The sequence below is a fragment of the Macaca mulatta genome, chromosome 1 (genome assembly GCF_049350105.2).
Source record: "Macaca mulatta isolate MMU2019108-1 chromosome 1, T2T-MMU8v2.0, whole genome shotgun sequence".
Taxonomy (NCBI): Eukaryota; Metazoa; Chordata; class Mammalia; order Primates; family Cercopithecidae; genus Macaca; species Macaca mulatta.
Window position 1 is genome coordinate 234,818,910 of NC_133406.1, and position 25,908 is coordinate 234,844,817.

The window sequence follows — 25,908 nt, forward strand, 5'->3', positions numbered from 1 at the left end:
TAGTATATTTCTCATACTGTCCCATTTACTTTTTTTGTTTAGTTTAATTTTACCATGATCATTGATTACATTTCTTTATTTTGGGGTAGGTATTTCAGTGCAGTTTGATATTCGTTGGGCACCACGACGTTTGGAGCTGTGCAGATGACAGGGTTGACTCTGTCCTATACTGTGCCTTCAGGAGCTCTCAGTGGATTCTTGTTTGAACAGGCTGGGTGTGAGTAGCGTAGAGGTGGCGTTCTGGAAAGAAGTCCCAGCCAGCGACGGTTCTGGGAGCCACGGGATCCTGCCTGAGGATGGCCTCCTGAGAGTGCGGGAGAGGAGGAGGCAGCGGCGCTGGGGGAACCCGGGCAGTCCCGGGTGAGGAGGGGCACGTGCAGAAGCTTTGCCTAGACCCCAGGGACAGAGCAGGGAACACACTTATTCGAGACCCACGTCCTCACAGAGCTCACATTCTAGATGGGGCGGCAGACAGTCAACATGGAAAAGCCAGGGGATTGCTCTGGGGAGAGATGAGGCAGGCTCAGAGGGTGGGTCTGAATGCGGGAGGAGCTGAGGAGGAAGAGGGACAGGGAGGCAGCGTGGTGATGGGAGCTGGGTCCAGGCCCCGGCAGCATGGTGATGGGAGCCGGGCTTGAAGTATTCAGACCTGCTCTGCTTGCCTTCCCCGTCCCCATGGATAACACCACCTCCCGCCAGGTTGCTTTACTTGAGATGTGGGACCAGTGCTGGACCTAGGAGGGCTGGGCCAGCCTAGACAGCTGGCCCTTCCTGCTTCTGTCCCTTCATGACCACGCAGCCGCTCCTGCGAAGCAGCAGAGCCCAGGTGTGCCTGCTTCCTGTCACCCTCCCTGCCCCTCCCTCTCTGGCCTGGTTGGTGGCAGCAGCCTTCTAATGGGCCCCTGCTTCCACTCCCGCCCCCGCGTGGCAGCCGCGGGAATTTTCATTCCGAATCAGATTGTGTCGTTTCTGCTTAGAATCTCTCCCTGGCCTCTGCCTGATTGGAGCGAAAGCCCTGCTTCTCCTCACGCTGTGAGGCTGCCTGAACGCTCCTCTGCCTGGCGCTCATTCCTTCTCTCCTCCCTGGCCCAGCCTGCTGCAGTCTGGTGGGCTTTCTGCTTAGAACGTAGCTAGGATTGGTTTCCATTCAGGGGTGGTGAGGCCAGCGGATCAGGAGACGACTGCAGCTGAGACTCTGTGTGTTACTCAGGGCTCCCAGGACACGGGGCAGGCCATGCCCACAGGCCACCTGGGGAGGCGCAGGTTGCTCAGGAGGCAGGAGGGCTATGGTTTTGTGGGAGGAGTGGACTAGGGAGGGTGAGCAGCTGGACAGGCTTGGTGTTGGCCAAGGAGAGTCATGTCATGGTCTCTGAGGTGCAAGGATGGCCCGACGTATCTGCTCACTGACCCTGAGAGAACAGGGCAGAGGGTGGGACTCCTGGGGTGTGTGAGCCAGGTGGAGGGAGTGGGACGTGTGGGCTCTGGACGGGTTGGTTTTCATGTCAGACACGTTCTGACAGGCCTGCCATTTGCCACCCTGGGAATTAACTGGCTCTGGGGGACAGTCTGTCTCGTCACTGAGGCCCCAGATGCCAGAGCATCAGTAATACAGAAAATTAGAAAATACAGGCTGGGCACGGTGGCTCACCCCTGTAATCCCAGTACTTTGGGAGGCCGAGGCGGGCGGATCACTTGAGGACAGGAGATCGAGACCAGCCTGGCAAAACCCCCTCTCTACAACAAGCACAAAAATTAGCTGGGTGTGGTGGAGTGCACCTGTGGTCCCAGGTCCCAGCTGCTTGACAGGATGAGGCAGGAGGACTGCTTGAGCCTGGGAGGTGGAGGTTGTAGTGGCCAGACCTCCAGTCTGGGTGACAGACGAGACCCTTTTCTTAAAAAAAAAAAAAAACAAAAAACAGGTACTAAACAGCTAAATATAGTTCCTGCACTTCTCGCTGGCTCCTGGGGCACCTGTGCTCTCTTCCTCTCAGGACTTTTGAGTTTGCTCCTCCTCCTGCCTGGCTCCCTCTCCCCAAACCCCCTGTGGTTCTTCTCATGCCCTCCTTGTTCTCAGCTCAAGGGTCATGTCAGAGAGCCTGCCCTGCCCCGCCCACCTCTCTCCCCGTTCTTCACCCTGTAAGCCCTGTAAGGGCAGAGATTTTGTCTGTTTTGTTCCTTGTTGTTTCCCTAGCTCCTGGAAATGTGGCTGGCAGAGAGTCAATGCGCAGAGTAGATGTTTAAGTAACGTTTGCTAAGTGAATGGGTGAAAGAAAGGTGGAGGACTCTCTGTCTCAGGTAAGAACCTGTCACAGAAGAGCAAAGGCTAAAGCAACACTTACTGTAAGTGGTAAAGCTCTGGGCAGGGTCCTGCCTGTCTACACTCTGGCTGCTGTGTTTTGTATTTGCAGCCATGATTTCTCAGTTCTCAAAGATCTGCTTTTTCCTTTGCCAACATCACCCCGAAATCTGGGAAGTTGAGGATTTAGAGTTTCTGATTATATCAGGAAGGGCTCATTTGGTTGGAAAGGATTAAAAAACCCATCCAAAATGATTTAAATGAGAGGTGATTTGTTAACTCACACAACAAATCCACAGCCAGCATAAGCTTCAGGTGTGACTTGAGCCAGGTCTCAGGTGATGTCACCTAGACTTGTTCTCGCTCACCTCTTGGCTGCCGGCAGCCCCGGGCCTCATCCTGGCAGGCGCGTGTCTCCTGTGGTCATGTCCTCTTGTGCGTCCTGGGCTCCGGCTGAGTCAGAAGCCTGTGTCTGTTCCAAGGGACTGCAGTCTCTCGTTGGCCAGGGGAGGGCCAAGTGCTTTGGTTTATAACCCCCCCAAGACCAGTGGCTGTGGGAGAGAGGTAGTCCCCCGATAAGGAAACCAGGGTGCTTATACCTAAGCGAGTGGCCCCATGTGCACCCACGTGGCCTGCCAGTGACCGCCCGGCTCATGGTGCTGAGACTCTTGAGGGCCAATTCCCCATTGTCTCCTAGGGAGTGCTGGAGGTGCTGTCAGAGGTTGAATGCCATCTGCGAGTGTCTTTCTTTGATGTCACCTACCGGCACTTCTTTGGGAGGACGTGGAAAACCACAGTGAAGCCGACGAAGAGACCGCCGTCCAGGATCGTCTTTAATGAGGTGGGCCCTGGTGACGGAGGCAGGGGCTGCTCCAAGGCGGAGGGTGGGTGTGCGGGGGGTCCTGGGTGGCAGCCCAGAGAGTGGGGCCTTGCCGAGACCTCACAGGGTGTCTCAGACTTGTGGGTCCCAGCAGCGTAGAGCTCAGTCTGGCCACTTTGTTTCCAAACAAAATCTTATGTGGAAGCCAGTTTTCTTAAACAGATGAGAGAGCTCTGCTCTGGTTGAAGGGTCGGGGGCATGGGGGTCTTGTCTCAAGGAACCTTGGAGTTCTTGGGAATATTGGGAAATGGTTGACCTCATCTGTGGCCGCTGCCACTACTGCTCCCTCCCCTCCCCGCCCCCCCTTCCGACCCTTCCCCCTTCCCCTCTCCCTCCCCTGTCCTCCCTCCCTTCCCCTCTTCCCTCCCTTTCCCTCCCCTTTCACCCATCCCCTTTCCCGTCCCCTTTCACCCCCCCCGCCCACTTCCCTTACTTCTCCCTTCTTGCTCTCCTTCCCCTCCCTGTCCCTTTCCTGTATCCCCTCCCCTTCCCTCCTTTCTTCCCTCCCTCCTGTGTGGAGAAATTAAGATTTAGTAAAGTGACTTGCCCAGGTAGGTAGCAGGCATCAGAGCCTGGACTCACACCTGTGCCTTCTGTCTTGAGACTGGCAGGTGGGTGGGCACTGGTTGAGTAGTGTGTTTTCCCTCAGGTGGTCTTGCGGCTGGCCACCCTGCAGGCCGGCATGCCCTATCTCTGCGGTTCACTGCACAGCGTGCATTGCATTCAGCACCTGCTCTCTGCAGGGCGTCGTGCTAGGCTCAGGGTGATGATGGCGCTCACCTAACAGAACTGCAGACTGTTGGGGAGACACACCGAGCAGGTAACAGAGGAATTGCAAGTTAAGTTCTTAGGAGGAGACCATAGGAGAGCGCAGAGACCTGCTTTAGGTGGATGATGAGGGAGGCCTCTCTGCTAACCTGCCGTTTCAGCTGGGACCTACAGGATGAGAAAGAAGCTGGCTCCATGACAAGCAGGGATGAGGCTGCTTCAAGCAGAGCGGGGAGAGCCGGGGGTGTTAGGACAAGAGGAGAGCCCAGGTGTGCCAGTGGGTGGGGTTGGCAGAGTGGCCCTGTTGTGCCTTCTGACTGGGTCCTACAGGGTCTTCTTAGGGACGCTGGCGTTTTACTCTTAAGAGCCGGCGATGTCATGGATGTCATGGAGGTCATGGAGGCCTTTCCCATGCCTGGCTGCTGCTTCACAGCTGAACTCGAGTGGGGGGAGTTTCAGAGGGACGGTGTCCGAGCACATTGAGTGTGCAGCAGGGACAGTGTGGAGGCGACAGAGGTGATGAGAGGGTCTTATCTGTCTTGGTTTGATCTTTCTCAGGTTTAGAAGGAGGCCCAAGAGGCCTGGTGTTGTGACAGTTTGTATGAGGAGTAGCAGTGGGGGTGACAGTGGCTGTCCTTTGAGATGTTACTCTAGATAACCACTGCCCAGGCGTGCCTTTTCTGTGGGGCCCTGCTCTGGCCAGTCAGCACCTCTGCCTCGGGCCACAAGCGTGGGGTATGCTTTAGGTGGGTGACGAGGGAGGCCTCCATACCCCACCATCACCCAGTGCTTGGATTGTGTGTGTCTTGACGTGGGTGGGTCCTGACTCTTGCCTTTCCTCCCATGGGTAGTAGAGGGAGAGAATGACCTCAGAGGTCAGGAAGCTTCAGTAAAAAGCCTGGCTAGAGTGTATGTCATGACAGCTAAAGATGTGTCTGACATGAAGGTTGTGAAACAGCTTATGCAAATACCTCTTAGAGGGCTGTCTGGCCAGCCGTGTCAGAAAAGGTTTCATGTTGTAAATCACGTGTGTGACTGCGGGTGAGCCCTTAGAGTGCTGTTTCCGCACAGGCAGGGGGTCCCCTCGCCGTGAGTTCCCGGTGGTGACGATGCTGGGCCAATTGCTGGGGATAGGGCTGTTTAGCTTTAGCTTCCTCAGGTGCGCACAGTGAGCCCCACGAAACCTGGTGCTGTGACAGCCGTGTGGCGGGTGGTGAAGGTAGCCATCCTTTACCGGGAGGCTCTTCCTGTGGCCGGGCATCGGCTCAGAAGCATGCCGCCATTTCATGCCTGTCATCCTCCTGTGCAGGTCAGGATCCTGTGTAACCATTTTAAAGAGGAGGACACTGAGGTGCGTGGAGATGGAATAACTCTACCAGCTTATTCCCAGGTGGCGAGTGGGGGCGGGAGCAACGATCCTGTGCATCTGATGGCACCACCTGCTGTGGCCTCCGTGACCTCCTGCTTCTGAGGAGCCCTGCCTTTTGTTCTGAAATGTTCTGTAGAATGCTGAGGGATGGAGTATGCTCTGAAACCAGGGATGGCTTGCAGTCACCGAGGTGCCGGGGCCAGTTCCCTCCTCCTCCCTCACCCCCCCGACTTCAGCTCTGCATTTAGAGAGGCTTCGGACCTTCCGAAGGGTCCGCACTGCACAGGCCAGAAGCGGGGGCTTCCATCTCCCTCCTCTCTCTCTGGGCCGCAGAATCCTGGTCCCTGTAGAATTCCAGTCGCGTGGTAGGGCAGTCTTCGGAAGGGATGCGTCTCTCTGCCTTTCTCAGGATTACATTCGTGCACCCTGAGGGCTTCCGTTGCGGCTGAAGTTGGGCAGCACTTGCATTTCAGCACATCCTGGCAGCTGCGTGTCCTGCCGCCTGTGCAGTTCACGATTCAGATGTGTTAGGGAGACTAGGAGCTGGTGGCTTTTCGGAGTCTGGAATACCTGTGCTGGTGGCTCCAAGGGCAGCCGACTGTGGGAGCCACGCGGCTCAGCCTTGGCCTGTCATCTGGGTGCGTCTCTTGTTGAGGCTGGGGATGGGCCCGGGGGACTAATGGAACATAGCCCTTAAAGCCTCTGGAAAAATCTGCACCCTTGGACTTGGAGTTGCTGAAGAAGGGAATGCAGCAAGGACAGTGTGGGGTGGCCAGGGCACTTTGAGCTGTGAGGGTGACGCTGACGCCCTTGCCCTGTCTGCGGAGCCTGCTGTCTGCAGCTGCTGTGCCCTGTGCGGGCAGCAGAGGCCAGTGATGTGCCAGGAATGAATCCCTCCTGCCAAGCTGTCGAGCAGCGTGCTCTGTGCCAGGCAGTTTCCTCCATCTCCTTGGCATTCTCATACAGAGTAAAGATTTTGTTCCAGCTTAGTTAACTAGTTAACTTACTTAATTGTGTGTGCAAATGTGTGTGTGCATCCATGTACACAGTATCTGCTCACAAGTGTGGATGAAGCGCAGAGTGCTCCCAGGAGTGGGCATTCATGGGCATGAGGGTGTGGCAGCATGTTTGCACACTGCTGATTGTTCTGTCTATGCCCCCGTGGAAATAGAGGTTCATAAAACACCCTTTGCCCTTTTCAGGGGTGATTCTGAGACTTGGCGAAAATCTTTCTCTGGTTTTACTAATTGCCTGGGTTTTTCTGGTCTTTGCCTATCGGCAGTGGGTTGGGAGGATCTGCTTTGGGGTTGGTGAGCTGCCAGCAGCAGGGGACTGCATTTGGAGCGCCCATGGCTGTCCAGCCCCCACATGGTAACGCATGGACCCTGCACGCTCGGGTTTTGTGGAGTGCCCGTGTCACACATGACCCCGAGAGAAGGGGCTGTGGCACGACTTTGCAAACAACGATGTCCTGAAAAAGACTTGGAACACAGAAGGCTTGTCTTGATCCAGAGCTGGGATTTTTTGATGTGTTTTGTTTTGTTTTGTTTTTTGCAAATGATGAATTATTTACATTGGGCCCGTATGCAGGAGAGCAGTCCCAAGACACCTCTCAGCTCTGAGCTCAGAATTCCGTGTTCTCTGAGACCTTTCCTGGTGGAGGGGAATTGCCTTTCACTTCCTCTGAGCCAGCGAATCATTCATTCAACTTCTAAAAAAGTGTCTTTTAAAAAATAATCCTGGAGGTCCCGGTCCTGTGCAGTTTCTCAGTTTTCTTTTTGAGGTGGACGTACTTTTCCCTTGGATTCTTTCCTTAATGACTGTGGCCGGCATTGGGTGACGGGCTTCTTTTCCTCCTTTATTTATTCGAGGGGAGTTACTGGGCAGGAATCCTGGTGGTTCTCCAGCAACAGCCTAAACCCCCATCAGGGGAATCTTTCCTCCCAGAGCCCACCAGCCCCAGTGTCACCAAAGCACCTGCCCTGGCAGAGGGACGCAGGTAATTGGGTTGTGCCCCTTCCCATCATCACAGCCATGCGAAAGCCCCTCTTGAGTGGCTCTTACTCGTCAGAGCAATGAGTGCGCTATAATTTCCCGCCGAAAAGCGGATGCCGTCAAGGAATATCAGCGTAACCCACGTGAAACTCCTGCGAGCCCTTCCAGTGCCTGGATTCTTTGGCCTGGCTCTGGAGCTTACAGGAAGCACTGGCTGCAGAGCCCAGCTGCTGCTCCTGTGCTCTTGCTGTTGCTCAGCAGAGGGCAGGCACGTCCTGAACATCATCACAACAAAAGCAAGAAGCCAGCTTCGTGTCCCAGCGAGCTGCTTCCACAGCGGGAGGCTCCATGGCTCTGAGAGGCCAACTCAGGCCCTGCGTGCCTGTCTGTCTGCAGCTGGGGAGAGCTGATTTCCTCTCTGGCACAATGGAAACCACTGCTGTGGTCTTGGAACCTGAAATGAAGATGAAAGAAAATGGTTTTTAGAAGGAGAAATGATTGGTCTCTGTGATGTTTCCAGGGTTTAATTATGCAGTGATTGAACTGCCAGTCATTTGGGGACAATGGAAAGCTGTAAGTTTGTCAGTTTTGTTGTTGTGTGTTCGTAGCACTTTCTTTTCCTTTTTTAAGAGATGGGGTCTCACTTTGTTGCCCAGGCTGGAGTGCAATGGTACAGTCCTAGTTCATTGCAGCCTTGGACTCCTGGGCTCAAGTGATCCTCCCTCCTCAGACTCCCAAGTAGCTGGGACTACAGGCATGCACTACTGCACCCAGCTCAATTTTTTTTATTTTGGTAGAGCTGGGGTTGGATATGTCTTGCTTTGGGTTGTAATCATGCTGCTCACTTACTTTTCTAAGTAAGCCAAGGAGTTGCTCTTTGGATCAGAGGGAGAACTGGCTTTCGCCGTGGGCGTTGAGTTGAGGTAGGGTGGGTTAGCATCCTGCTTCATCACTGATCCCTGTGGGACTTCAGGCAAGTGATTTAAACTCCTTGATCCTAGAGGGTGAGGGATAAAAGATTATAAATTGAGGCCAGGTACAGTGGCTCATGCCTGTAATCCCAGCACTTTGGGAGGCCGAGACGGGTGGATCACTTGAGGTCAGGAATTTGAGACCAGCCTGGCCAACAGGGTGAAACCCTGTCTCTACTAAAAATATAAAAAATAGCTGGGCGTGGTGGCACACACCCATAATCCCAGCTACTTGGGAGGCTGAGGCTAGAGAATCGCCTGAGCTCGGAGGGTGGAGCTTGCAGTGAGCTGAGATTCACGCCACTGCACTCCAGCCTGGGTGATAGGGCAAGACTCTGTCTCAAAAACAAACAAACAAACGAACAAAAAATACCCTACAAATTGGGTTCAGTGTTTAGTGCTTGGGTGATGGGTTCACCATAATCTCACAGATCACCACTAAATAACTTCCTCATGTAGCCAAATACCTGTTCCCCAAAAACCTATGGAAAAAAAGAAATTAATTTGCAAGAAAAAAAACTCCTCCTGACTTCATTCATTTGCTCATGAGAGATAGGAGTTTGCATCCCCTAAGTGCTGCTGGAGTATTAAGTCATGTGCTTTTCCATAAGCAGGGACCCACTAGGCAGTAGTTTTTATTCAACAAATGTTGGTTAAGGGTCTTCTGCGTGCCAGGCTGTGTTTAGGAGCTGGACGTGCAGAGATGGATAAGATGGTGTATTATCCTTTCAGCCAGGATTAAAGTTTACATTTTTACTCCAAATGAGAGTTTCTCGACCTTGGCACTGCTGACATTGTGGGCTGGATAATTCGTGGGGCAGGGGGCTGTCCCTGTCCCTGTCATGATGCTTTGCTGTGGAAATCGATGGGCTCCTCTGATCCCTGCTGTCTTTGAGGGGTAGTGTCTGGGAAGCCGTCTGAACCTGCAGTGTGAGTCTGAGCCGGAGGGTAGGAACTACATGAAGTCTCTGCATTATTTGCCTGGCTGAAGATATCCTGTTAAAGTCTTATTAAAACAGTTTTTTGGAAGGGACTCATTCTGTTCCTGCTCAGCTCCTCTCCGGCCTTGCTGCCCAGCGTCGTCTGAGGAGCCCATGTCATGCAGGTGCCGGGTCGTGTGGCCGTGCTGTGGGGGGTGCCTGGCTGCAGCCTCTTCATCCAGGCACATCAGCAGAGGCCCAATTCCACTTCCATCACCGTGGGTGAAAAATGGAAACTTGGCCCCGAGGCAAAATGGTGTCTGTGGTTTTGAAGATGAAGGCATCACGACAGGAGCATTTAAATGATTTATTAATCTGTTTATGCTGTCAAGGAGGAAAATTGACCAGTGCAGATGAGTGAGCTGCGATGCAGGGGTGACAGAGAGCCTGTCTCCTCTGTCTCAAGTGGCCTTCCCCTGCAGGCGATTTGATGGGCTTGACTTAACCTTTTAATCGTGCAATTTCAGTTGATGCAGAGAATGTTCCTTTCCAAATGTATGGCAGTGGCGTTCCTTAAGTTTCCCTAGACCGAAGGGCTTGTGTACAGGTATTCCTTAGCCGGGTGCTGCTGGCTGAGTAAGGCGAGAATTGGGGTGGTCAGGCACTCGTGACCTGGTCGAATGTGACTTTGCTGGGATGACCTGAGGGGTGCAGCCATGCGTCTCAGTTGCTCGTAGTTTTGTGCCTGCCTCATCTGTCCTTTACGAAGCCTTCGAGGCTCGAGCTTCTTGAAAGCTGACTTATGTTTTCCAGGTTCCTTATAAATTCTTTAGCTTGGGGCTGTTCCCACACTGGAGGGTCAGTAAATGATTTTTGAAAAGAGCATATGTCCTTATCAATCGGTAATTGTACTGGTACAACCATCTGAACTTTTCAGACACAGTGCACTTGGAGTGGCCGACTCTTCTGATTAAAGATGGATTCTTCAGATTCTAAGGTTGGATCAGCTGAGACAAGCAGCTCTGGGGCTCTGTTGCTGCTGCTGTTGTTTTTGGCCTCAGAGTGATTATTTTTAGTGATAAACAGAAGGGAGAGGCATAGCCATAAACTTGTACTTGGGACATGCCCGTAGCCGCGGGTTCCACCTGGTTCAGGTAGAGTAATTTCAAGGTGACCTCTAAGCTGGCAGATTGTTGTTGCTCTGTATCACAGTTGAAAATGTTTGTTTTATTGCCAATAGAGAAAGTGGGTAGTGTTCGTAAGACTGATATGCACAGGTATAAATAGAAAAGGTGAGATAATGACCAACTCGACTTTGCAGTGGGGCTTTTTAAAAGCAGTTCTTGAGTCTTGGAAACAAACATAATTCTCTCTTAGTCCAACCACCTGTCAGCTGTAAGTGGTCATTATTTCATCATATTGCAATAAAAGATAATAGAATAACGATTTATATCTCATGGCTGATGTTTTAATGCGTCTCTCTGTTATCCTGGGCTGACAGTCTGTGATTACAGTAAACGTTTTCTCGGTGACACCATGGTAATGACTCGTTAATAGCAGGATTATTCCAAGTTTAAGTCATAGAGCAGAAGACCAGCCTCGGCTCTCCTTACCTCTTTCTGCCTTGGGGGGGCGGCCTTTGAGCTCAGCTAGTGACCTGTGCTTTGCCCCCCAGCTGGGGTGTTGGGGTATGGGCTCAGCACCACTCCTGATGCCTGGGGATGAACATTCCCTGTTGATTAGCAAACTCAATCGGTGGCTCCATCTCTGTCTACTGTGCTTATGGCATTCCTTTTTTTTTTTTTTTTTTTTTAAAGACAATGTTGCACTCTGTTACCCAGGCTGGAGTGCAGTGGCATGATCTCGGCGTACTGCAACCTCTGCTTCCCGGGCTCAAGTGATTCTCCTGTCTCAGCCTCCTAAGTAGCTGGGACCACAGGTGTGTGCCACCATGCCTGGCTAATTTTTGTATTTTTGGTGGGGATGGGGTTTTGCTATGTTGCCCAGGTGATCTTGAACTCCCGAGCTCAAGTGATCCTCCTGCTTCGACCTCCCAAAAGGGCTGGGATTACAGGTGCGAGCCACCACCCCAGGCCCCTTAATTTTAAATAAAAACAACTGCATTGAATTTAATGCAATAGAAAAGCAGCAGCAGAGTGAAGGTGCTTTCATTCCCAAGTGGGAACGCCCATATGAGATGCGGAGAGGGGTGAGTCTCCTGTGCTGTCCTCCCAGGCCCCCTCTCCCTGGGCCTGGCAGGAAGGCGGAAGCAGAGACTGGCCGTTTGCATGTTGGAAATGGAAAGGTGTGAGTGGAAAACCTCTTAAGATCAATTTGAATATCATCTACTTGGCTTAGATCTTGAGGAATCTTTTAATAAAATGATCTCAAGGTGATTTTCGGCATAAAAAGGCTTGAGTCTTTTGGGCTCTGAACTGGGGATAATTACTTAGCACCTAAAGAAATACAAGGATTCTTCTTGTTAATAGTTTAAATACAGTTAGTTCAGATGGAACTCAAAATGGTTATGCACGAAGCAGCACTGGGAGGGTGTGTTGTCTGTGTTGAGTGTCAGGCGATGCTGGGAGTGGGAGTTGATCAGCACGCGTGTGTGTTTGTAGTGGTGGATGTGTTATGTCTTGGGCTGATCTCACCGTGGTCCTACCTGGTGTCCCGCTGCAGGGTTGGGTACATAGCTGCTCTAGCCCCTTTCTGCTCTAGTGGGCCTGGGGTCTGTTGGTGTTTCTTGTGGTGGAATTCCTAGGGGATGGAAAGTTCCTGGAGCGGAAGCAGCAGACGTCTGATGTCCTGGATGTTGGGTGCTCTGGAATAAAGAGCTCCGACACCAGTGTTTGAGTCTGAGGGAGTTACCTCAGTGTGCCCGCTTCCCTGGCATCCTGCAGAGATACGGTGCACCACATGAGGGCATGGTAGAGGGTTCCAGATGCTGTGGTACGTGTAGGAAGGCGGTCTTGGGGGTGGGGACAGCACCCATGTCCTCTTTGTGTGTGTCCTGATCACTCAGACCGTCCTCTGGCTTCTGTTCTGCAGCCCTTGTATTTTCACACATCCTTAAACCACCCTCATATCGTGGCTGTGGTGGAAGTGGTCGCTGAGGGCAAGAAACGGGATGGGACCCTCCAGACATCGTCCTGTGGATTTGGAATTCTTCGGATCTTCAGCAACCAACCGAACTCCCCTACCTCTGCTTCCCAGGACAAAAGGTACCTGCCTTGTTTCCTCAACCGTGGGGTTTGCCAGTGTCTGTCGGTTTTTTTTTTTTTTTGAGACGGAGTCTCGCTCTGTCGCCCAGGCTGGAGTGCGGTGGCCTGATCTCGGCTCACTGCAATCTCCGCCTCCCAGGTTCACGCCATTCTCCTGCCTCAGCCTCCCGAGTAGCTGGGACTACAGGCGCCCACCACCACGCCTGGCTAATTTTTTTTTTTTTTTTTTTTTTTTAGTAGAGACGGGGTTTCACCATGTTAGCCAGATGGTCTCGATCTCTTGACCTCGTGATCCGCCCGCCTCGGCCTCCCAAAGTGCTGGGATTACAGGCGTGAGCCACCGCACCCGGCCTTTTTTTTGAGACAGAGTCTCACTCTGTCAACCAGGCTTGAGTTCAGTGGTGTAATCTCGGCTCACTGCAACCTCTGCCTCCCGGATTCGAGCGATTCTCGTGCCTCAGCCTCCCAGGTAGCTGGGATTACAGGTGCCACGCCCGGCTGATTTTTGTATTTTTATAGAGATGGGTTTTGTCATGTTGGCCAGGCTGGTCTCGAACTTCTGACCTCAAGTGATGCAGCTGCTACCACACCCGGCTGATTTTTGTACTTTTAGTAGAGATGGGGTTTTGCACCTGGCCAAATTCCAGCATCTTTCTATAGTGGTGTAACTGCTCGTCTTACAGTAGCAGTAGAAAGCCGTACATTTGTCATCTAAAGTTGTGTGTCCATAATAGCGTAGTGTGGGATGTTTCTTGCTTGGGGGTTTGCCTTTTTTTTTTTCTCTTCGAGACAGGGTCTTGCTCTGTCACCCAGGCTGTAGTGCATGGTGCAATCTTGGCTCACTGCAACCTCCGCTTCCAGGCTCAAGCAATTCCTGTGCGTCACCCTCTCAAGTAGCTGGGATTACAGGTGTGTGCCACTACACCTGGGTAATTTTTGTATTGTTAGGAGACATGGGGTGTCTCTATGTTGCCCAGGCTGGTCTTGAATTCCTGGGCTCAAGAGATCTGCTTGCCTCAGCCACCCAAAGTGTTGGGATTACGGACGTGAGCCACTGCGTCTGGCTGGGTTTGCCATTTCTAAGTGACTTAAGGAATTGTTCTTTAGACTGGAGTAAGGGCTGGCTTTGGCCACGAGCGATGGATTTGAGGTAGGATGGATATGGGCCAAAATCCTACTCTAGCACTGATTCTCTGTGGGACTTCAGGCAAGCGATTTGAGCTCTTGGGCCCTGAATTTATTCATCTGTATATGAGGGGTAATGATAACGCATATCTCGTAAGTTCTGCTTGAATATTGAGCGATGTGGTTTTCACAGGTACCTGGCGGATAGTAGGTGTTCATTCAGCACGTGCTGGCTGAGTGTCTGCCACGTGCCAGGCTCTGTGTAGGAGCCGGACATACGGGTGGATAGCCTGGCACATCATCCTTTCAACCAGGGTTAAAGCCTACATGTTTACTCCAAATCAGGGTTTCTCAAGCTTGGCACCACTGATTTTCGAATGGAGAATTCTTTGCTGTCACGGGGCTGTCCTCTGTGCTGTAGGATTTTTAGCAGCATCCCTGGCAACCCACTAGATGCCAGGGCACCCCCTCCCTGCCCCCTGACCCAGTTGTGACAAACGAAAAAAAAAGTCTCCAGACATTGTCAAATGTGCCCTAGGGAGCAGAATCATCACTGGTTGAGAAGCCCGGCTCCAGACATACGGCGCGGAAATTCCTCACATGTTGTCTTTCTTGAGCCATTTCAGAGTTTTATACATTTCCATGGTGTTTTCCAGGAAAGCTCCTCGGTTCTCAGGCTGCCTTGGGTTGGGGCTGCATGTGTGCCAGACATGCTTGATCATGAGCACCGAGGGCTTGGGGAGCGGCTGCTGGCCTCAGCTGCCTCTGCCTTCCACAGAGGATGGGACTGGCGGCGTTAAGAAAGCTCTGGTGGGCGTGGTGGTGGCCGAGGCCTCCATGTGGTTTCCTTCTGAGAAGTGTGCATGTGGCTGACGAGTGTTCTCTGGGTCCTGTCTTCCAGGTTGCGGCTGTACCATGGCACCCCCAGAGCCCTCCTGCACCCGCTTCTCCAGGACCCCGCAGAGCGTAAGAGCCAGGCCTGGCCTTGGCAGCACTCGCTGCTCTTGTGCCTTCCCTGAGTGTTCCCCACCTTTAGCTCTGAATGGGATCTTTCTCAGTGTAAACCACTGTCCGCTTAGCGAATTGATCTGAGAGGTTTGGGCAGATGTTTCGTGGCCTTGGACTTCTGGCAGAAAGTAAAGAACTGAAACACCAGCCCTGAGGGAGGGCAGTGCTTTGTGGGAATAAGCACGGGAGGGCCTGTGAGAGCCTCCTGGAGGGAGGGGAACAGCTCTGCTCACCAGATGGAGTAGTAGCTCTCCGTCACCAGCCACTGGCTGTCTGAAACCTCTGACCACACAGCCATCGGTTATCTCCAGCATGGCGAGGCCCCATGGCTGAGAGGCCGCCTTAGAGCAGAGCAGGGTTCGGTGGGGAGCTTCCTGCTATTCCTCTGTGACCGGCCGTTCCCAGGCAGCCAGAGGGAGCCATTTGGGAGGAATGGGGATGACGGTCTGCTCTGCTGCTGCCCGCCTGGAGGATGACAGGAAGGGCGTGTGGTGGGAGGGGTGGGGGTGGGCTAGAAGGACATCAGGGAGGCTTGGAGCACAGAGGCTGTGCTTGCCCAGCAGTTGGGGGAGTGTGGGCGGGGAAGAGTGGCTGGAGGTGGATCTGTTGGGGAGGGTGACTTTCTGTCTCTTCGAGGGGCGACGCTGCCCAGATTCCTCAAAGGGGATGCCATGTGTGCCTCATGGCTTGTGTTAAAAGTCAAACCTGGCTGGACAGTGTGACTCAGGCTTGTAATTTCAGCACTTTGGGTGGCTGAGGCAGGTGGATGGAGTTTGAAACCAGTCTGGGCAACATAGTAAGACCCTGTCTCTATAAAAAATACAAAAACTTAGCCAGGTATAGTGGTGGGTGCCTGTAGTTACAGCTACTTAGGAGGCTGAGGTGGGAGAATCACTTCGCCCAGGAGGCAGAGATTACAGTGAGGTGAACTTGCACCACAGCACTCCAGCCTGGGTGACAGAGTAAGACCCTGTCTCAAAAACAACAAAACAAAATGTCAGACCCACTCCCTTTGCCCCTCACAGGTCTTGGTGACAGTCTCGTGATAGGAGATGTCAGCTGAAGAGTGATGAGGTTCCTGAGACTGGAGAGGAGAGTTTATTTCTCATACAGGGCTGCAGCCTGCAGGTGGCCTTTCTGATAGGCTGGGAAGTGTAGCCTCCAGCCAGAAGCCAGAAACAGACCCTTTGAGAGAGGGGCAGAGGGAAGAGGAATTTCTGCTGAGTGGGGGCTGAGTCTGCTTATTTTAATAAGCCCAGGAGGAGTCATGCGTGTTTATGAGAGAAGCATGCATGTGCGCGGCTGAGTCCCATGCCGCTTCATGGGACACGTGTTCAAAACATGGCGGCACTAGCAGGATCCAAGGGAGAAGTTCTCGGCCCTCTGACGTCAAAAGGCGAAGCAGAGGACACGAAAGCCCTCCCTGCATGCCTTCCATGGACTATCCAGAAGAGAGGCAGCGGCAGGCGATCAGTGGACAGCAGCAGCGGTGGGGTCTCTAGAAGGGCTGGTTCCAGTCCTGAGGGAAGAAAGGCCAACGGTGGTTAGCATAGGCTTGGGCATATGGAGGCCTGTCTGGTCCCCCTCCTGTCACTCCCGGAACTCAGTTTTCAAGGCTACTCTGGAGTCCTCTAGGCCAAGAGGAGGTCCCTTCAGTCCACTAGGGGCTCAGGATTTTATTTTTAGTTTGCTGAGAACAACCAGTCAGGAACTTCATTTCATTGCTAAAGATTGGCTTTTAGGTTATTTTTCAGTTGAATCTAATTATTCATATGCCAGGATTTTCTCTTTCAGAAGTGTCCTTAGAACAAAGTAGACAGCCACCACGTTCGCTCCACGTCCACAGTCCGCATGTCTGTGTGTCTGTGTGGAACTGTTGGCCCTGAGTAGAGGCTGTGAGGAAGAACCTGCTGCAGGGCCCTTCACTCATCCATGCAGCAGGCATTTCCCAAAATTAGCTGGTAATGGTGATACACTCACATGATTCAGAATCCAAAAGTATAAAAAAGTGCCGGGTGCAGTGGCTCACACTTGTAATCCCAACACTTTGAGAGGCTGAGGTGGGCAGATTGCTTGAAACCAGGAGTGAGACCACCCTGGGCAACATAGTGAGACCGCATCTCTACAAAAAATACAAAAATTAACTGGGTGTGGTGGTGCGCCCCTGTGGTCATAGCTACTTGGGAGGCTGAGGTGGGAGGATTGCTTGAGCCCAGGAGTTTGAGGCTGCAGTGAGCCATGATTGCACCACTGCACTCCAGCCTGGGTGACAGTGAGACCCTGTCCCCACCCCCCAAAAAAATACATAAAATACATAAATATTATATATTTTATATATCATATATGTTTGTATATGTTATACATATATATAAAAAGTTCAGAGTGAGGTCTCCTTTCCCCATCCCCTCACCTGCTACCAGGTAACCTCTCTCTTTGGGTTCTTGTGGATCTGTCACGGGCAAACTGAGTTCTTTTCCCACTTTGTATTGGCTGCAAAAAAAGAATATCCAACTGGAAAAGGTAGTCAGGTTTTATTCACTGGGCAGAGGGTGGAGAGGGGAGCCCTCGCTTTAAAGGCACCTTCTCCCTGGACAGTGGGAGGCATGGAGAGGGCCAGGAGGGTGGGACGCCAGGCACGCCGACGCACATCATAATGTGCTCTTCCAGGCGTGGCTTGTACAGAACACTCTCTCTTGGAGAGTGGACATTAGCATTATAATGATATGCTAATGGCCTAAAGGCAGCTGGGGCTCACCTGTTCTAGTTTGCAGCAGTTTCGTGGGGCTCTGTCTTTCTCTGGTATTTGGTCAGGGGTCAAGAAACTCTGGTGGCATCCTTGCCATCTGGTTCCTTTAAAGCAGCTGTACCCATAGATAAAGGGACTGAAGGAAAACAGTGAGAAAAAGGAACTTTTGCTGTTATTTCATCAGGGCTGCCCTGGTAACAGACCCTTCCGGGGTCTTTTTATGGACACAGAAGCTAATGCGAATGTCCAGTATTGTGTCTGATACTTGACCTCTTCTTACTGTTCCACACCTTGCTTTCTTCCCTTACAATTTTTCTAGAAGAATGTTTTCTATCGGTACACAGAAAGGACTCATTCTTTTTACAGCTCTGTGGTATTTCGTGGAATCGATGTTTCATGATTGATTGAATAGATCTCCTGCATACTGACCCTTAGGCAGTTCCCTAAGAAAAGGTGGGGCTAGGCGCGGTGGCTCACGCCTGTAATCCCAGCATCTGGGGAGGCTGAGGCAGGCGGATCACCTGAGGTCAGGAGTTTGAGACCAGCCTGGTCAACATGGCGAAACCCCGTCTCTACTAAAAACACAGAAATTAGCCGGGTGTGAGGGCGAGTGCCTGTAATCCCAGCAACTGGGGAGGCTGAGGCAGGAGAATCGCTTCAACTCAGGAGGTGGAGGTTGCAGTGAGCCGAGATCATGCCACTGCACTCTAGCCTGGGTGACAGCGAGATTCCATCTCAAAAAAAAAAAAAAAAAAAAAAAGAAAAGGTTGGAAACCCCGTTGCAGTGGGCATCCGCCCTTCCCCTGAGCATATGCGTGAACTTGTAGGGCATACTCCTGAAGTGGGTGGCTGGGTCTGAGGTCTGAGCATTTGGAGTCTTCCCGTATTTCTCCTGTGTGTCTTCCTGGAGAGGTTGTGACTCCTGACCAGCCACCCAGGTCAAATGCCTTTAGCAGTATTTTAAATTTTAAAGTAAGCAGATTCCATGTTTGAAGTAGTTAGATACTAAAAAAATAGTTTTTCACTAATTTCTTTCTTTTTCTTTTTCTTTTTTTTGAGATGGAGTCTCCCTCTGTCACCCGGGCTGGATTGCAGTGGTGTGATCTCGGCTCACTGCAACCTCTGCTTCCCAGGTTCAAGCGATTCTCCTGCCTCAGCCTCCCAAGTAGCTGGGATTACAGGCATGCGCCACCATGCGGGTAATTTTTGTATGTTTAGTAGAGACACGGTCTCACCATGTTGGTCAGGCTGGTCTCTAACTCCTGACCTCAGGTGATCCACCTGTGCTGGAATTACAGGTGTGAGCCACTGTGGTGGACCTAGTTTTTCACTAATTTCTTTTTCTAATAATACACTAGTTCATATTTAGCTCTTTCTTTTTTTTTTGAGACGGAGTCTCGCTCTGTCGCCCAGGCTGGAGTGCAGTGGCCGGATCTCAGCTCACTGCAAGCTCCGCCTCTCGGGTTCACGCCACTCTCCTGCCTCAGCCTCCTGAGTAGCTGGGACTACAGGCGCCCGCCACCTCGCCCGGCTAGTTTTTTTGTATTTTTTAGTAGAGACGGGGTTTCACTGGGTTAGCCAGGATGGTCTCGATCTCCTGACCTCGTGATCCGCCCGTCTCGGCCTCCCAAAGTGCTGGGATTACAGACTTGAGCCACCGCACCCGGCCTGCTCTTTGTGAAATCAGAACATGGATGAGCTGAACTTGTGACTCTCAGTAGCTGTCCCTGGCCTGGCCACAGCCAGGACTTGAGCCGCCTGAGACCACGTGCATGCCCTGTGCCTCGGGAAGTGGTGGACTTCCTGTCACTGGAGAAAATCAGGCCTGAGCAAGATTGGCCATTTGGTGGGAATGTGAAGAGGGCAGCCCAGGCCCAGTGTTTCGGAGTTGTGCCTCTCCCCACACCCTCATTTCTGGGGATGCTATTCCTTCCACCGTCAGGGCCTGCCCCCACTGCGGTGCAGCCACACTCCTCCTGGGTGTCATTTCTCCAGGGGCTTTCCTTCATGCCCTTTTTCCTCCTCGCGTTTCCCCTCGTGCTTTACCCACATCTGTCCCGTGGTTTGGATCCAGTTCTCCCGTGCATTATGGGTATCTGCGTGTTTGGTCTTAGCTGTCACCCCAGGAAAGTGGCACTTCCCTGAGGACAGGGCTCCGTCTCTGATGCTGCTGGCCTCCCTCCAGTGCTGCCCTGCTCCTTTTGGGGCTTGGTGGATACCAGTGCCGACACGCGCAGGCAGGCAGGCAGGCCTCGGGCCAGGGTGTCCTCCAGGCCCCTCTGATGGCAGGGACCAGCGAGACCTGGGGAAACCACACAGCCCGTGCCTTTGCTCTCAGGAGACTGAGGGAAGTAGTGGGTGGGAGAGATTTTATGCTGGATTACAAACTGCACCTCCAGGCCAGGCGTAGTGTCTCATGCCTGTAATCCCAGCACTTTGGGAGGCCAAAGTGGGAGGATCACTTGAGCCCAAGAGTTTGAGGCTCCAGGGAGCTATGACTACACCACTGCTCTCCAGCTTGGGCAAACAGAGTGAGACCCTGTCTCTAAAAACAAAAACAAAAACAACAACAAAAAAAGAAAAATCAAAAAAATGTGTAGATTGTAACTTTCCTAGAGAAGGTTATTGAAGACCAATGCCTTTCACTCTGAGCTGAACAGAGCACTACTATACTTTCCCTAGAAAAGTCCCTTTCCTGTTTGTGGCATTTCTAACATTCTCTGTTTATTGGCTGGTTTGACTGGAAGTGCCTTTGCTTTCAGCTATCAATTGATCACATTGGTGTTTTCTTCCCCAGAAAACAAACACATGACCCTCATTGAGAACTGCAGCCTGCAGTACACGCTGAAGCCACACCCGGCCCTGGAGCCTGCGTTCCACCTTCTTCCTGAGAACCTTCTGGTGTCTGGTCTGCAGCAGATCCCTGGCCTGCTTCCAGCTCATGGAGAATCCGGTAAGGGCGTCTTTGATTCTCTCCACTTGGTGAGTTGAGTCTGTCCTAGTTCACAGTGAAACCTTGAAGGCACTGGGCTCTTCCGGAGGCAGCGTGGGCCGAGTGCCCCTCTGCAGCTCAGCAGCACGGCCTGGTGGGGGATTGTTGGGGGTGGCGGAGGAGGATGGAATGGCAGTCTAGTTTCCGTTTCCCTCCTAAATAGTGTGTCTCACATCCTTCGAGTCATTTCTGGCTTCTTTCATCGGGACAATGCTTTCATAAGAGACAGAGTTCAAGTCTGTGTGACCATAGCCAGGAAGACCACTGTGACTGGATCTCACTCATATGGCATCACATCAGTGACCTGATGGTGATGATGATTTTTAAATTAAGGTAAAATAAGGATAACGTATTTTACCTTAGCCCTTTGACCATCTTAGCCCTTTTAAAATGGCCAGTTCAGTGGCAGTAAGTACATTCACATTGTAGTGCGGCCACCGCACCATCCATCCCCAAGCTTTTTCCTCTTTCCTGGCTGAAGCTCCTTCCCATTCAACACGGACTCCCTATTCCCTACTCCCCCAGCCCCTGGCAGCCACCCTTCCGCTTTCTGTCTTCATGATTTTAGTGACTCTAGGGACCTCATAGGACTGGGATTGTGTCCGGAATTGGTTTCTTCTGGTGGGTTCTTGGTCTCGCTGACTTCAGGAGTGAAGCTGCAGACCTTCACAGGGAATGTTACAGTTCTTAAAGGTGGCGCGTCCAGGGTTGTTCGTTCCTCATGGTGGGTTGGTGGTCTCGCTGGCTTCAGGAGTGAAACTGCAGACCTTCGCGTTGAGTGTTACAGCTCATAAAGGTAGTGTAAACCCAAAGAGTGAGCAGCAGCAAGATTTATTGTGAAGAGCGAAAGAACAAACCTTCCACAGCGTGGAAGGGGACCTGAACAGCCTGCCACTGCTGGCTCGGTTGGCCTGCTTTTATTACCTTATTTGGCCCCATTCACATCCTGCTGATTGGTCCATTTTACAGAGTGCTGATTGGTCCATTTTACAGAGTGCTGATTAGTCCGTTTTACAGAGTGCTGATTGGTCCATTTTACAGACTGCTGATTGGTCTGTTTTACAGAGTGCTGATTGGTGCATTTACAATCCTTTAGCTAGAGACAGAGAGCTGATTGGTGCATTTACAATCCTTTCGCTAGACACAAAAGTTCTCCAAGTCCCCACCGGATTAGCTAGACACAGAGCACTGATTGCTGTGTTTACAAACCTTTAGCTAGACACAGAGTGCTGATTGGTGTGTTTACAATCCTTTAGCTAGACAGAAAAGTTCTCCAAGTCCCCACCCGACCCAGAAGCCCAGCCAGTTTCACCTCTCAGGATCATGCAGTCCTTGTCCTTCAGTGGCCGGCATTCTTTAGGAAGAGAGGGGAATTGCTCTGTTAGTTCATCCTAAGAGTGAAATGTCTTCAAGGTTCTGAGCGGAATGCTTTCAAGGTTCATCCATGTTACAGCATGTGTCCCAGTTTCCTTCTTTTTCATCTTAAGGCTGAATGATATTCCGGTCTATGGATGGACCATGTTCTGCTGATTGTTTCAGCACTTAACACTTGAGTTGCTTCCACCTTCTGGCTGCTGTGAACATGGGTGTGCAGGGAGGGAGGGAGGTGGACTGACCGACTCCACCAGGTGAAGGCCGCACGCGCCCTTTGGAGAGAAAGGACAGGTATCTCAGCAACACCTGCCACACCCCTGCCGCCCCCGCGCCCGCTCCCAGAGTTGTTTCAGGAGAGAAACACAATTTGCCCAGCCTTTCTGTTGGGTTTGGGGTGCCAGTGCCGTGTGGGCCCCGAGACTACTTTCTTTTTATTTACTTCTTAAACTTTTAAAATTATTTTTATAATGGCAGCCAGATTCTTCTCTAATTCTTTTTTTTGAGACAGGGTCTGACTCTGTTGTTCAAGCTGGAGTGCAGTGGCACAATCTTGGCTCACTGCAAACTCTGCCTCCCACGCCCAAGTCATTCTCCCACCTCAGCCTCCTGAGTAGTAAGGACTATAGACGTGCACCACCATGCCTGGCTTTTTTCTTTTTTTGAGACAGTCTTGCTCTGTTGCCCAGGCAGGAGTGCAGTGGCACAATCTCAGCTCACTACAGCCTCCGCCTTCCGGGTTCAAGCGATCCTCCTCCCTCAGCCTCCCAAGTAGCTGGGATTACACGTGTTAGCCACCATGCCCGGCTAATTTTTGTATTTTTAGTAGAGATGGGGTTTCACCACGTTGGCCAGGCTGGTCTTGAACTCCTGACCTCAGGTGATCCACCCACCTCGGCCTCCCAAAGTGCTGGGATTATAGGCATGAGGCATGGCGCCTGGCCTCCAGCTAATTTTTGTATGTTTTGTAGAGACAGGGCTTCTCCATGTTGCCCAGGCTGGTCTCGAACTCCTGAGCTCAAACATCAAGGAATCCACCCACCTTGGCCCCCTAAAGTGCTGGGATTACAGACATGTGCCACTGTGCCTGGTCTTGAGGCTGGTTTCTGACAGCTGTTCCTGTGCAGTGCCAACATAGCTTGTCTCTTGTGTGCCCCTTTTATACAATGCTAAATACCATTTTAAAACCACAAAGTTCATGTGTATTCAATACATTTAGTGAAAACTGAAAGTCTTCCCTTCTAGTCTAACTCCGTGGAGAAAATCACTGTTCATAACTTGGTGCATACTTTTTATGTATTCACTAATTCGTTCATTTATTCATTGATTTATTTAACAAATATTGATTGAGTAGACACTGTGAAGCAGGCCCTGGGCTGGGTGCTGAGGATGTTCCTTTGCACTCTTAGGAGATAGGTCATCAATCTGTCTTGAATGGATTTTGGTAGTGGCAGACCTCAAATCTAACCACAGTCACCAAAGGCAATAGAAGGTGTTTTAGAATAAACCTGGACTAGCTCAAAGTCATTTTCATTCCTACTTAAATCATTCCTAAATTTAGTTTTCATTCTACTGCCGCTATTAGAGTGTTCTTATTTTTTGAGGTGCATTCTGGTGAATTAAATATCCTTAGCAGAAGAGCTATGTCCCTGGGAGGCTGTGGTCTGTGGGAGTCTGTTAGGGCCTAGGGGAATCTCGGGGGCTCTCCAATGGATGTCAGTGGGAAGGGGGTTCTTGCTTGTGAAGCATTTGCTGGCAACCCCTATTTTCTCTGTAGTGTGCTTGTGGGGGTCCCAGAATAAAATGGATTGTTGTAGAGTGGGGGTGTGTTTTTCCATAGGGTCAATGCTGTTATGGGGAATTCCATTCCTAGCCAGAGACTTGGCAGCAGATAAATTAACGGTAGGCCAAGCTACAGAGCGTGAAGGGCAGAACGCCTCCGCTGCTGTGGGGGTCACTTCTGCCGTGGTGGGGTTCGTGTCTGTCTTGGTTGCTGCTGTTGGTTGGTTAATTGAATGAGTGAGTGAAAGAATGAATGCTTTCAGATAGTGAAAGGATGCTTGTTGGGTTGTGCTGGAGGCTGACAGACCTGTGGCGGGTGTGTGTTCCACGTCTAGCCACGATGTGAGCTCGGGGCAGGTTTCCCAGCCTCTCCAATTCTTCCTTTTTTTTTTCTTTATAAAATGGGCACAATAATAGGGCCTGCTCATAAAGATGTATTTGGGGAGAAAATGAGGTGGATTGGTAAAGCACTAGCGTCTTCATCATGAAAGTTGTGTCTTAAATTCAGCCCAGATCCAAGCCTCCTACAGTAGAGCGTCCTGGGAGGTCTGATCTGTTTGCCCTTTGCTAGCCCTTCAGATGTGCGAAGGCAGCATTCAGCACCAGGCCCAGCTGTGTTTTTGTCCAGGCCTGGCATCTTGAAGGTCACAGAGTAACTTGGTGGCTGAGCCAGGCTTGGGCTTACGTGCTTTACTCCAGAGCCCATGATGCTTGCAAGACATGGCCTGCCAAGCCAACTGAATGAGGATACCCAGGCTTGTCTGGCTTCTCTGGGCCCTCCAGGATCTGGAAAGTTCTACTCACTGCAGATGTAGCTTCTCAGTCTGGCTGTCCTGGCAGGAACCCATCTTTCCTCCCCTAATGACTTCCCGTACATGGGACTTGCATCTTCAGCTCTCTGTGCAGACCAGAGTCACAACTATTGGAATGGCCGTTGGGCCTGGGGGTGCGTGTGCACCTTGGTCATGGGGTGGCCACACAGAACCTGCTTCCTTCCCAGCCTGGACCACTTCCAGGAGCACCGACTTCTGCCCCCTCCCAGATGCCGAGTGACCCTGATCCCTCCACTGAGTTGCCGCCTCTTGAGATGGGGCACCCATGGCACACAAGTGATCCTTCCTAAAGGAAGTTGGTCTGGTAAATGGCCTTTGTCCTCTGTTATTTTAGTTTATGTCATCCCCCCACCCCAGCTTTTTGAAACGTTCTATTAAAATTTTTCTTGGCGCACTGTAATTGTATATATTTGTGGGGAACAGTTTGATGTTTCAGTACACGTATGTGTTGTAGAGTGATCAAATGAGAGTACTAGCGTGATTGTGATCTCCCACACTCATCATTTCTGTGTGGTCAGGACGTTCAGAAGCTGCTCTTCTAGCTGCTCTTCTAGCTCTTTTGTATTTTACGGTAACTTACTGGTAACCATCATTACCCTGCTGTGCAAGAACAGCAGAATTTAGATTATAACTTGTACCATGACCCCTTGACAACCTCTCCCTCCCCTCCTCAGTCTCTGGTAACCACTGTTCTGTGCTCTGCTTCTATGGTACCAACTCTTTTTTTTTGAGCTGCCACATATGAGTGAGATCATGTGGCATTTGTCTTTCTGTGCTTGGCTTATTCCACTTAACCTTGATGTCTGCTAGGTCCATCCGTGTTGTGTTGTCGCAAGCTACAGGACTTCATTCTTTTTCGTGGCTGTGTAAGTACTCCATTGTGTAGATACACTACTTCTCTTTCTGCATTCATCCATTGATGAACACTTAGGTTGATTCTGTGTCTCCACTCTTGTGAATGGTGCTGCAATAAACATGGGAGTGGCGATATCTCTTTGACATACTGATTTCATTTCCTTTGGATATTGTATACTCAGTAGTAGGGTTGCTGGATTATATGGGAATTCTATTTTCAACTTTTTGAGGAACCTCTGTCTAGTTTTCCATAGTGGCTGTTCTAATTGACAATCCCACCCACAGTGTATAGGTGTTCCCTTTTGTCCACATCCTCACCAACACTTATTTTATCTTTTTGATAGTGGCCATTCTCACCGAAGTGAAGTGGTATCTCATTGTGGTTTTAATTTTCATTTCCCTGATGACTAGTGAGGCTGAGCATTGTTTCATGTGCCTGCAGGCTATTTGAATGTCTTCTTTTGAGAAATGTCTATTAAGGCCCTTTGTCCATTTTAAAACGAAGCTATTAGTTTTTTTTTTTTGTATGTGTGCTGTTGAGTTGCTTAAATTCCTTATGTATTCTGGATATTAACCCCTTGTTAGATATATAGTTTACAAATATTTTCTCCCATTGTGCAGGTTATCTCTTCACTTGGTTAATTGTTTCCTTTGTTGTGTAAGACCTTTTTATTTTGATATAATCCATTGGTTTCTTTTTGCTTTTGTTGCCTGTGCTTTTACAGTTTTATTAAAAAAAAAATCCTTACACAGCCCAATGTTACTTTAAAAAT

The 25,908-nt window shown here is 51.1% G+C and overlaps 1 protein-coding gene across 50 annotated transcripts in view; it reads left to right on the top strand.

Moving 5' to 3' along the window:
- Nucleotides 1-25,908, top strand: part of NPHP4 (nephrocystin 4) — a 137,181-nt gene that overhangs the window by 13,025 nt on the left and 98,248 nt on the right. For 29 of the 50 annotated variants that reach the window (XR_013408751.1, XR_013408746.1, XR_013408728.1 and 26 more), the window contains 4 exons: nt 2,994-3,137; nt 12,251-12,423; nt 14,450-14,514; nt 20,100-20,255. Coding sequence is in view for 42 of the 50 variants with exons in the window: in XM_077976498.1 (XP_077832624.1) it covers nt 2,994-3,137; nt 12,251-12,423; nt 14,450-14,514; nt 20,100-20,255 (538 nt within the window). In the remaining 8 variants the exon portion in view is untranslated. Of the gene's footprint in view, nt 1-210; nt 361-2,112; nt 2,296-2,993; nt 3,138-11,016; nt 11,139-12,250; nt 12,424-14,449; nt 14,515-18,435; nt 18,502-20,099; nt 20,256-25,908 lie in introns of those variants that run through there. The other 21 variants (XM_077976603.1, XM_028840672.2, XM_077976593.1 and 18 more) reach the window with 11 other exon arrangements.